At 36.9% G+C, this 13,258-nt stretch overlaps 1 protein-coding gene and 2 long non-coding RNA genes across 3 annotated transcripts; all 3 read right to left on the reverse strand.

The window, feature by feature from the left end:
- Positions 1 to 958: 958 nt before the first annotated feature.
- On the reverse strand, positions 959 to 5,739 carry LOC114286405 (uncharacterized). The gene is made up of 2 exons (XR_014358030.1): positions 4,955 to 5,739; positions 959 to 1,551 (listed from the first exon to the last, which is right to left on the reverse strand). It is a non-coding gene; the product is annotated as an uncharacterized LOC114286405 (long non-coding RNA).
- A 2,720-nt stretch (positions 5,740 to 8,459) lies between these two features.
- LOC145814687 (uncharacterized) lies at positions 8,460 to 10,671 on the reverse strand. The gene is made up of 2 exons (XR_014358031.1): positions 10,593 to 10,671; positions 8,460 to 8,754 (listed from the first exon to the last, which is right to left on the reverse strand). It is a non-coding gene; the product is annotated as an uncharacterized LOC145814687 (long non-coding RNA).
- A 544-nt stretch (positions 10,672 to 11,215) lies between these two features.
- Positions 11,216 to 13,053, reverse strand: LOC114286420 (rubisco accumulation factor 1.1, chloroplastic-like). Its single transcript, XM_028229585.2, has one exon. It carries the CDS (start codon positions 12,959 to 12,961, stop codon positions 11,597 to 11,599), a length of 1,365 nt encoding a protein of 454 aa, XP_028085386.2. The 5' UTR covers positions 12,962 to 13,053; the 3' UTR covers positions 11,216 to 11,596.
- Positions 13,054 to 13,258: the final 205 nt, after the last annotated feature.

The following is a 13,258-nucleotide window of genomic DNA, read 5'->3' on the forward strand; positions in this document are numbered from 1 at the left end:
CGATCAGACTTGTAGGTAAAGCAGAAACAAAAATATCAGCTACGCTTTTAGAGTACACACTCACCCGAGCTAATGGTGGTGATTTGTTATTGAAAAGTCTGAATGCTCCAAATGCAACCAACAAATGATCCCCAACATGATGAGAATGCCATGCCACCCCACCTTAACAATCTCAATATTGGACTGATTTTTTGTCTATGGAACAAGAATGACATAATCAGCGCATTCAATGAGAACAACACATGGCGAATCAATTTGATGCATTTGGCACCGCTCAGAACGCATTAATTCAACAATTTGGTGAGTTTCATATAGACACTGAAAGACGTCATAAACAAGCGACCAATTGCATTGAGCAAATTGAGCACCGAGTGACTGACATCTACCAGCACTACTTCCCTCCATCACCACCTGACACTGACCTTTGAAGTTATGGACAGAGAGACTGGATGTAGTTTCACTATATGATTTTTATTTTTATTTTTATGGATGTAATAGTAGTTTTTTTTTTTTTGGATATACTACGAGTGTGGTTTTTTTTTTTTTTTTTTGGGTTTAATGGTTGTACTACAAGTGTGTGTATGTGTATGTGTGTTTTTTTTCAATGGATGTACTACGAGTGTGTGGTTTTTTTTTTTTTTTTTATTAATGTATATCCTAGTACTATGTGGTTTTTAAGGTATATCATAGGTAAGTAATTTAAATAAATTCCTATACTTTATGAGACAAGTTATCAGTAATAACTACTTTTCATCATTATTTATTTGTAAAATTAAACAAAAGTTCAAGAAATATCCTTCCTAGGAGCAGATCAATAGTAAAAATAATTTCACATCATTACTATAAGAAGATCATGACTACAACACTCAGAACATTCAATTACTAAAACGATAATACATTAAACAAACAAATATGAAAACTGATGTGAAACTAATTGGGCTAAAAAAAGCGGTCTTCATAAAACAATCAAGCAAATCTATTTGTTGATTGAAATAAGATTTGAAGCTCTTCATAGTAAGACATTTGCATAGGATTTCAATTGGTCATATCCATTGACATTATTTTATGTTCCTCATTTCGTTGTTCTCTTTCATTCATCATAGATAATATTTTCAGTTGTTCCTCCATGTTCTCTGCCTTTCTTCGACGTTCTATTGCCTTTTGTTTATATTCTATCGCCTTTTGTTCATCTCAATCAACACTTCTAGAGGACATAGTTGACAATACTTCAACAATTTTAGACTAGTTGACTACCATTTCATCAAACCTAACATCGTGACTTGCTTGTTTCTTCAACTTATCTTTCGCAGCCTTAGTACCAATTGGTCGTGTTGATGTACTACTCCGTTGTTGGTCCAAATATATTGTTGTTGGGTTCCGACACCTCACCTTCAGTTGCTGGAGTCGAATATGGATTCGCTGGTGGTGTGGGTTTCTTGCCTTGTGTTCTAGTTTCATTCCACTTATAACTTTGGCGCAAATTTCCCAACTTGTATCAAATGTGAAGTGGTTTTTTCGGATTGCATGATACATGCACTTAGCTTCAGCAACCTGAAAATGGAATACATAGTAAGTATAACAAGTAGATACAAATCAGAAAATATATATGGTATAACAACCAATAAAAATCACCTTGTCTGCCTCATTTGTTCCACTTTGTTGCCTCAATTGAATTTGTTCATGAAAACCATAAAACTTATTAATTGTCTTTTGCATCACAGAACAACAGTGAGACAAAGAAATACAGTTTTGATTTGATTGACTATTCAATTGTGAATTAAAATAAACGAGTACCCATTCCCAGAATATTGCCATGGCCTGACTATTATCTGTAATGGAATCTTGAGAGACGGCCAACCAAGATCTATATAAAATTTCATCTTCTATAATAGTGAGCGCTTTACCACGAGGACTACGAGAAATTTCGAAAATAATACTTACATCATTGCTCTGGAAAAAAAGTTTGTGATTCGTCAAACATTTCAAAATTTTCCATAGTTTGAAGGTAAATTTTTTACAACTAAACCAGTTCAAAAAAAAAATCAATATGATCGAAAATTGAAGTTGACAGTGAAACATATCGTAAAAGAAACAAGTGACAAATTAAAGAAAACCTAAAGATTTAAACTAACAATATCCAGCTTATAAAATGAATAACTGAAATATTAGACAACACATGAATATTGAAGGAAATTATAACAAAGAAAACAAAAACTGTAATGATATTGTGAAAGTAAAACAGAAATCAACTCATATTTTATAGACACAATTTCTAACGGAAACTTTGATTAACCCTTTGGAAAACCAACTTTGATCAACCTTTGCAAAACTAACGGTAACCTTATAGGGCAAACATCCTACAAAAGCAACAGCTAATTTTAAATGGCATTTTTGAATCTTCATGCATCCTTCAACCCTCTGCTACATTTCCCTCAATTGTTGGACAAATATTTGGTATTGTTGGCACACAATTCACACAATTTTGCAAGCCTGTATACATAGAGGATGTCTGGGAAGACATATGCCCGGTCGTCTAAGGGCATGCATTGCTATGAGAAGCTATCTACCAATCGGATGACTGGGGGGGGACAACCGGCCGGACGTTCGATCGGCCGTCCAGTGCTGCCAAACCAACGGCACCAAACAGTGAAATGGTGCAGACTCCCAGAAATCCTCTATTTGGTGAAAGAGTTTTGATATTCTCGGTTTGATATCGATTTGGTGAAACCGTTGGAGCTAAAAAAAGATTATTTTTTTATCAAATTCAAAATTGATAATCATTTGATACAACATTGGAGATGGGCCTAAGGTATTGTTTAGTTGCTCGAAACGAGACACAATATAATAGAATAATTATTCTTAATTTTTTGTATTTATTTATGGGATGATCATTGTTTTTAATAGTGTAGGATAATAAATCAAACGTGATAATAAATATTTTGATAAAATGATTATTTTATTTTATTTCATTCTATTGAACCAAATAAGTATTTAAAAGAATAAATTATCACTAATATGTTTATTCAAAATTTAAGAGTATCTCCAGTCAATAACAAAATGACTAGCTACCATTATATTTTAGTAATGAATATTGTCAAAATATTATAATTTAGCAATGTTACTTCAATAGTGTAAATGCAATTTCTTCAATTTTTCTCACACATGCCAAGTAGAAGGGTTATATATGAATCACATCATGAGAATAAATATCTATGAGGTTCAGCCAATATTGAATGTGATGTGCCTTTCAAATTGTATTGGACCATGTAATTAATTTCTCTTAATTTTCTCATATGTTTTATTCTTTTGTTTTAGACAAAGCACACAACCACCTGATATGTCAAACCTACCAGATAATTTCTCTATTATGAAAGACACAGCAATAAAGAAGATTGTCAAATTTTAACTCTAACTAAACTTTATATCAAACATGACACAAATTTTAATAAATTAAAAATACCATTGAAAAAGCTCAAACAAAATATGAAGTTAAAAGTGTATCATAGAGATTTTGAATTCGATGACCATTGATTACCTTGTATTATTTGAAATTTAGTTGTGGATATTTGAAAATTTACTAAGAATGAACCTAATATGACCTTGCATTAGACAAATTTTTTTTTTTTTTTTTTTGCCCCGGGGGGGGGGGGGGGATTGCATTAGAGGATTGCTCCATGTAAAAAATAAAAGGATAAATTAAAAATACATCCTTAAAGTTTATTTAAAATATAGATTATCTCCTGTAATTTGAAAAATTATAAATACTCCCTTGTTAGAATATGTTATTTAACAAAATTAACTAAAAAAATAAAATTTCTAACTGTTCTCCTATATAATAACAAAAATGTCTTAATTATTAATGAAAATAAATTTCTGGCATCATTAAAAACTGTTAATTGAATTAATGATTTATTAATAAAATGAACTATTTGTTATGAAATTAAAAACTTCAAGAGGCAGGATGAAATTTCCAAAACCACAAAGAAAAATTTGTATTTTAAACAAATCTCATAAGATGTATTTGCAATTTATCCAAAATAAATTATATATATATATATATATATATATATATATATAATTGTGTGTGGAAGGAAATCATGTAGTTCATGAACTAAGACATTGATTTTTTTTTTCCCCAAAAAAGTACACACAAAAATAAAAGAAGGTGAAATGTGTGATCTGGGTAGATTTATTTTGAATGTAATTTATTTTCAGTAGATTTTAGTTGGCCAGAGTCTGCATAGTGCTATTTATACGCATTAAACTCCATAAAGATACTCATTCTTCCCATAAAAGGATAACAAATTTTGGAAATTGTATAGGCCCCTAGTCATGAAATAGTTACTCATTTTGGTTTTTGTTTAAATTTTTTATACCATTTGTAACATTTGTAATTAATTGCTTCCATGTGTGCCAAAAACAAAGCTCAAGAGAAACATGAAACGAGGTTTATTTGAAAATTTTTAATTTTAAGACATACAACCAACCTCAAGAGGAACATTTATACTGTGTTTGGTTGGAGGATTTGGGGAGGGATTTGAAAAGAAAAATGGAAAAGGTAGATAAAATGTGAATAAAACATATCTACATTTCATCTAGTTTCACACACCTTTTCCCTTCCCCTTTCCAAATCTTTCCCAAAATCCTCCAACCAAACACAGCGTTAAGATTGTTAGGCACCAAAGAAAACTGGAATACCAACTTATAAATAGTTAAAAGTTGAAGAATTGATTAAAAACTGTTATAGAAAGTTCATACAGGGACACCCGTTGTAGTTTCTAAGTGACTTTGTGCATTGAAAGTCTTCTGTTACTTCTACTAATTGGTAACAAACTAACAATGTAGCGGGTTTCTGCTAATTTCAGTACCTCAGCACACAGATTTGCATCTAAGATAGCGTTAGTTAGAAAGAACGGAAAGCTATTTTAAAAACAACGAAATGTCCTCCAAATACCTTTCCAAAGGAAGGAAGCGGTTGCCATTTGATTTGGTCAGCACGTTCTTTCCACTTCACGATCATGATCATGGCTCGTTTCCCTTAACTAATAATCTTCTCCCTTTTTTGGAACCTTCACTGGCATAATTACAGGATAGAGAAATTGATTGCTAAAGTTTTGACCTCAAGATCAATAGGGACAGAAGCTAGGCCTGGTAGGAAAGCGGAGATTGTATGCGCTGCACAAACAAAGTGATATGCTGGAGAATGAATGAGCTTCTTCTAATCATGCAAGAATGATGCCGAGTGAACCACTCCTGTAATCTTCCCTAAGAAAAGGAATTTGAAATCTAAAGGGGCAGCCGAAAGCTTTGTTTCCGGTTACTTGCTTACTCTCCTACTTAGAAGAAGGATCTGTGGCAGATTCTTTAGATCTGGATAGAGTCTTGCTTAGTAAAGATGTAGCTTCATAAGATCATGATAGAGTCCCCTAACCTTTATATTAGACTAGAAGAATGCTAGCGCACCCTTGCAGCCTCTTTCTTGACAATTACCATAAAATTCGTAAGATAGGATAAAGGTCTTTCTAATATACTTGCAGAATATATAGGGTACTGTCAATCTAGCAGTCATTCTGTAAGTTATTAAGTTATGACGGGAAATTGGAAGATAGAAGATCTGACCAAACCTAATCTTCCAAGTGTTCCAAACCAATGGTTACATATGAACCCCGAGTACTGTTGAAACCAATAACAATGGTTGAGAGAGAGAAATATGTATGGAAGAAATATGTATGTGTTATGTGTGATATATATCAAAATCAATGTACAAATCTCTCCTATAGGAGAGATTATAGACAATCTACACACAGCATTATCAGATTAGGACCTAAAGGTGGCCCAAAGTGTCAATCACCGAAAGTGGCCCAAAGTGGCTGAAAGGCCAAAGGCTAAAGGCTAAAGCATATACACTAATACACACTAACATCTCCCCTCAAACTCAACGAAGATAAGCATCAACCAACTTGAGTTTGGAAACCAAATCATTGAAATGACCAAGAGGATGAGCTTTGGTGAAAATATCAACAGGCTGATCAGCAGAAGCAATAGGAAGGAGGTGGACGTTGCCAAGAGTAACATGTTGACGAATGAAATGGTAGTCAATCTTAGTATGTTTGGTGTGATCATGGAATACATCATTATGAGTAATCTGAATGGCACTATGATTGTCACAGTGGAGAGAGGTAGCACTAGAGAAGGAAACACCCATGTTAGTAAGAAGCCAACAAAGCCACAGAAGTTCCTGAGTAGTGTTAGCAAGTGCATGATGTTCATCTTCTGGACTAGAACGAGCAATGAGAGATTAAGCGAATCCCCTAAGAAGAAACAGAAACCCGTAGTGGAGCGGCAATTAGTAGGATCCCTAGGCCAATCAGCATCAGAAAAGGCACGAAACTCAAGAGACGAGTGGGCAAAAATAATGAAGTCCATAGAACAAGGTTCCATTGAGGTAGCAAAGTATGCGAAGCAGAGCAATGTAATAAGGGGTGCGAGGAGCCGACATGTACAGACTAACAAAATGAACGGCATAAGTAATGTCAGGACGAGTCACTATGAGATAAACATGACTGTCGACCAGCTGGCGATAGAGTAGCATCTGAGAGAAAATGGTCAAGAGGAGTGAGACAAGTCTAAGTATCAATCGGAGTAGAGCCAATCTTGCAATCAATAAGAACGGCATGAGCCAAAAGATTGGATGTATATTTGGCCTGGGATAAATAATAACCAATAGAATCATGAGAGATTTCAAGACATAAGAAATAATTGAGAATACGAAGGTCTGTCATCTCAAAGTGTCGGCTGAGAGATTGTTTAAGGCTAAGAATATTAGTCACATCATCACCGGTAATAATCATATCATCCACATAGAGAAGAAGAAGAATGGTGGCATAAGTAGTTGTCCGAACGGATAGAGCACAATCATATGAGCTGGAAGTGAAGTCAAGATCATGAATGGTGGAACTAAACTTAGCAAACCAAGCACGAGGGGCTTATTTGAGACCATAGAGAGCACGCTGAAATTTGCAAACCTGATTAGCCAAATAGGTAGACCTAGGTGGAGGTTGCATATAGACCTCCTCTAAAAGATCACCATTAAGAAAGGCATTTTTGACACCCATTTGGAAAAGATCCCAGTGACGAGTAGCAGCAACATCAATTAAGTTGCGAACATAGGTAAGTCTAGTAACAGGAGCAAAGGTCTCCTCATAGTCAATGTCATATTCCTAAGTGAAGCCTTTTGCAACAAGGAGAACTTTGTGCCACTCAATAGAACCATCAGAGTGAGTCTTGATTTTGTAAACCCATTTGCAGCCAATTGCAGTTTTTCCAGGAGGAAGATCAACAATGGTCCAAGTTTGAGTTTTGTTAAGAGCCTAAAGTTCATCAATCATAACTTGCTTCCATAGAGGATTAGTACAAGCCTCGCAATAGGAGGTAGGTTCATGAGTAGAAAAAACAGTGGAACCAACAATATAATCACGAAGATAAGCAAGTTGTTGAGTTATCCGGGTTAGGCAACTAGTGTGAAGAGCATGAAGAGACATAAGGAGCTCAATTGGAGAGTCATCTGGTGAGGGAATATTAGAGACGGGATCGAGTGGAGGCAAAGCAGAACCATCAGAGGGAGCAGGCGAGGTGGGATCAGGTGTTGCAAATGCGTCTCTAAAGAGGAGGAATCTACATCAAAATCATTAAAGAAGAGATCCAGAGAGGGATGAGTAAATAGAATGGAAGTAGAAGATGATGATAAGTGGAACAAGGATAAGGATGAAAACATTTTATGCTCCAGAAAAACACATGACGAGAGATACGAAGACGTTTAGCAATAGGATCCCAACATCGATAGCTTTTATGTTCAATCATATACTCGAGAAAGCAACAAAGACGAGAATGGGGTTTAAGTTTGGTGTGTTCATGAGGTTGGAGAAGGACAAAACATGCATACCCAAAAACCCGAAGATGGATATATGGAGGACGAGTGTCATGCAAACATTCATAAGGAGTTTAATTGTTGATGATAGGAGTAGGGACACAGTTGATAGTGTAAACAGCAGCAAGTGTAGCTTCCCCCCAAAATTTTCAAGATAAGAGGAGAGAAGAAGAGCTTGATTAGTGTCAAGAATGTGCCTGTGCTTGCGTTCAGCATGTCCATTTTGTTGGGAAGTGCCAGCACAGGAACGATGAGGCTGAATACCCTGATTCTGAAGGAAAGAGAGAAAATCAAGATCCTTATATTCCATACCATTATCAGATCGGAAAATTTTAATAGTTTTTGAGAATTGGGTTTGAACCATTTTTGCAAAATTGTGATAAAGTTATTTGAGTTCAAACTAATTTTTCATAAGGAACAACTATGTAAACCGTGAAAAATCATCAACAAAAATAACAAAATAACGTGATCCCCCCATGGTAGCAATAGGTGATGGCCCCAAAATATCAGAATGTATAAGATCAAATGATATAGAAGACACAAAAGTACTTCTATTAAATGATAATGCGGGTTGTTTTGCAAGTTGACAAGGCAAGCAATCCAAATGATTTGAAATGATATGACCTAACTAACCAGCAGATACTAAAAACTTTAATCGACTAACAGTAATATGTCCTAAATGACAATACCAAAGATGAAAAAGGGGACAAGACGAAAACAGATGTAGGAGTAGCAAAGGAGGTGGATTCTGGAGCATGAAGATGAATGAGCTCATAGAGACATCCAAGCTTATAGACAATCCCAAGAGTCTGTCCTGTCTGAGGGTCCTGTACCAAACAAACATTAGCAGAAAATGTGACGATTAGACTAAGCTCACATAATTGACTAATAGAAATAAGGTATAAAGTGAGGACATGAATAAAATAAACATTTGATAGGGATAGATGAGATGTGAAAACAGAACCAACATGATTTACAAACATAAGAGAATCATCAACAGTATGAATGAAGGGAATATGAGAAGCAGAAGAGATAGAAGAAAATATAGTAGAACTAGAAGTTATATGATTACAACATGTTAAGTCAAAATACCAAGAAGATATACCTAAAATCACAGACAAAGCAGTAGGAGGAGTACCAGAGGTGGTGAGAAACTGTTTGAGCATGACCTCAACATCAGTTTGGGAGAAGACAGGAGTGGCCAGATATAAAGGCTTAGAAGAATCCGTAGCAGTAGTACGATGAAAAGGCTGAGATCTGGACTGATTTGAGGGACGATATGAACGACCCCGTGAAAAGCCACCACGAAAAGAGTGGCCAGTAGGAGATGAACGGGTTAAATTGCAAAAGCAATCGGGCTCTCTATGACCAGGACCAACGTTGTTGCAGTACCGACAAGATCTGACTGGGCAATTGAATAATAGATGAGCAGAAGAGAGGCCACGATTTTCATAGTAATTGTATGAAATATGGTGTTTTCTGATAAATTGTAATCGATGGAACAACAATTGTGTTTTCTAGCGGTGTTGGTCTAACAGAACCTTACAGCTCTAATACCGTGTTAAATCCAATAACAATGGTTGAGAGAGCGAGAGAGAGAGAAATATGTATGAAAGAAATATGTATGTATTATGTGTGATATATATTAGAATCAATGTACAAATCTCTTCTATATATGGGAGAGATTATAGACTAATCTACAGACAGCATTATCAGATTAGGACCTAAAGGTGGCCCAAAGTGTCCATCACACACTCATATACACTAACAAGTACTTTGACAAACATATCGTACCCATACCGGGGGTTGATACTTTGCATGTTAGACATACATACTCAAATTTTTTCTACTTAATTTTTGTCGTACCACAAACGTATCCCAAGTCGTACCTTAATCAAAATAGTATTTTCTTCTATATAGAGATAAAGTTAATTTCTTAGACTGCTTTTAATAATTAGCATGATTTTAAAATTAAGTTTTAGTTTCTAAGTTATTTAATATAATGAAATTTTATTTTATTTTGTACCTCCTGGCATTAAATGTGAATTGTAGCTTAGATCTTAATAAACTAAACCATTTAACTAATTTTTGCATTGCTCCAAATTAAATTATTCTTTTTTATGAACGCATCTAGTTGTACCTGTACCGTACTTGTTTTATATTTTACTGTATCAACGTACATGTAGCATACCGATATCCATATTTGCTTCATAGATGTTACTACCTTCAACCCCCGAGTCCTATTAGTACCCCAAAAAATGCCTTCAAATGTACTGAATCTCCCTATCCTCCAAAGCTGTCTAAAACAGAGGATTCCACACCACTATCAGAAACTAACATATAACTGTACATTTAAGCATTCACATTCAAAACCAAAAGAAACGGGTTCAGTAACACCTCCCCTTAACAGTCTATGACTGTATAAACACACCACCAATCAAGCAAAAACCTCACTCCACCTCCATTGCCAGCCTTGAAAAAGAACTCTTTTGCAAAATTCATCCCAAACCCCCCTAAAGCTTATAATGTTGGAAGAAGAATTCAACTTTAATGCAAAGATGAGGAGAGAACTCAGAAATAGATGAATGATAAATTTCTACGCCAATTTGACCAAAAATACCTTCAGAAAAGTTATAAAACTCTAATATACATGTTACAAATTTACCTCTTCTGCTAACTCTCTCCCTACAGAAGCAACATCAGCATTTGAAGCAGCTGTACCCATGCTAACACTGCAAGAAAACATCAATAGAACAAAAGCAAGAAATACTATATTTGTGTAAGAATTGAAGAAAAAAATGGTCACGAAAGGGGCATAACCTGTACAATGGATCTATACGACCAAAAAGAAAAGGAAAATACCAATAACAAACATGATTTCAAGCATTACCCAAAGCCATTACAAAATGGACCAAGTATTTAGGTTAGTATGATCCATACCCGACAGTGTAGTGATGCACAAAGTCTGTAACAAAAAATTGACTTAAATTGTCTTAAAAGTTCAGCTGACACCTTGATATCACAATATGCATTGCTGATGCTGATATAAACCCACACCGAAACATTTTAATACTCCAAAGTAATATTCTCTGAATCCTAAATATCAGAAGACTCAGTGGGCCGTACAAATGACAAAAGAAATTTGAATAGGAAATGAAACAAGGATAATTATGTGGCATATTAATTCTTCACATGTTAAAGATGGTATAAAACATGTAAGGTCTCAATTCAATGATCAAGTTTGACAGGCCTGCACACATTGAACTTCAAACCAAAAATTCTTCCCCATTATAAAACAAAAAAAACAGGCTTTATTTATTTTTATTGAATTTTATGAGTACATAGAAGGACATTACAACTTGAAGAAATGTACCTAAATTCTACTCTACCTTTGTTGACTCACATTCCTGAGTAACTTCCCTTCATCTTGAGCTCAATGTGATGCCTCCTTAAGCTATAACTTGTTGGTTTGGTTACCCATACAATACAAATCTTGAATCCTCCGATTAAACAAAACAATGGAGGTTTAACTACCTCTCTAATTAAACAAGAATCATCCTTTTACAAGTGATTAAAATGAAACGCTTCTTCACATTTTTGAATTTTCAATTCCCACCATTATCAAAACTCATGAACAAAATGGGTACATATTACATCAGACTTTTTGTTTCACTCCCAATCTTCATCACTCAATTGATATTCAGTCTCTTCTCTTGGTGGCCTAACAACCAACACTACAGTCCCTAAACTCTCCTTTACACCATTTTCCTTCAATGCCAAACCCCTCTCGACCTTCAATCCATAACTATCATTACCATCACCATTATTTGCCACCAAATAAAACCCATCATCCACCTCCACCTCCTTCCTCCCCCGATCCGCCACAACCAAAATCGCCTCCTCCTTGTACCACCTATTTGCCTTCCACGGCAAAACCTTTGCATCCGCAAACGCCACCACCACTCCTCCTCTCCTCAACCCCACAACCGGTTCCCAACCCGGCAACACCACCCACCTATTCCACCCTTTCTCCGCCACCACCACGCCGAATTCCCCTTCATTCCCACATTCCCACGGCACCTCCTCCAACTGTCTCTCCATCTTCTCTGCCTCACAAACCGGCAACACCACCACCGTAGTGGACTCCGCCACTTCCCCCACCTTCATCCTCACAACAGGAACCCTAGCCCCATCTTCAAGCCCAATTTTGTCCTTCCCATTACCACCACTCCCTTCCAAATCCCCCAAAACCCTCTTCTTCGCGGCCTCCGACACTGCAGTCTCCAACGCCACCTGCAACCCCGCCGTCCTCTCCTCCGACGGGTCTCTATTCTCTAGGGCTTGTCTATAATACATAAACGATAAACAATCACCAGGAAGAGCATAATCAAAGCTGTCCCAACCTCGATCTCCGCGGCGGCGAGGGAAGTCCTTCATGGCTCGAGCCAGATCCTGAGCGCCCTTCGCATCGAACTTGTTCTCGACGACGTAGCGTGCGGCGGCGGCGCGTTGGGAGGCGCTGAGGAGGCGAATCTCGTAGAGGAGCTCGGCGCCGCCGTTGTCGAAGAAGGAGAGGGTGGCGGGGTCGGTGGAGGATTGGATTAGGGAGTCGCGGACTTGGGCGGCGACGACGAGGCGGTTCTGGTCGACGCCGGAGATGCCGGTGATTTCTTCGACGGAGGAGGGAGAGAAGCCTTCTTGGAAGAGGGAGGGGATGAGAGGGGCGTATTCGAACCACAGGCCGAGACGGTTGGCGAGGATGTCCAGGCGGCCGGCGATGTCGAGAGAGCTGAATTTGGAGGGGAGAGAAGATGGGGGTGGGCGGAAGGGTTGGTAGAGTTGTTGTTGTTGTTGAGAGGGGTTGGGTGATGATGGGGTTATGGTGGCTGAGATGGGTTTTGAGAGTGAAGCTTTGTGGTGCTGGTGCTGGTGCTGGTGCTGGTGCTGGTGCTGGGGAAAGGGTAGAGGGTGGTGGGGGAGGAAGGTGGAGGGAAGAGAGAGGGGTTTGGGAGTGTTTACAGTTAGAGAGAACATGATGTCACAGAGAGAGAGTGTGTGTGTCTGGGGGCTGAAGTTCAGGAGTGGTAAGGAGAGAGACCTCAAGCCTTATCTGCTGAAAATTCTGATATTTGACGAGAGAGAGAGACAGAGAAAAGGGGGACATGAACCGGGTCCGGTTGATTTTTTTATTTTTTACTTTTCTTTATAAATATTTGAAATGATCAAATCATATTTTTTAATTTTTTTTTTTTTTATAAAAGATGTATAAAAAATAGACAGATTTTATAATCTAAAATAGATAATATATATATATATATATACTTTCGTAGT

Source organism: Camellia sinensis, unplaced genomic scaffold (genome assembly GCF_055761805.1).
Source record: "Camellia sinensis isolate YWXY unplaced genomic scaffold, ASM5576180v1 Unanchor12, whole genome shotgun sequence".
Classification (NCBI taxonomy): domain Eukaryota; kingdom Viridiplantae; phylum Streptophyta; class Magnoliopsida; order Ericales; family Theaceae; genus Camellia; species Camellia sinensis.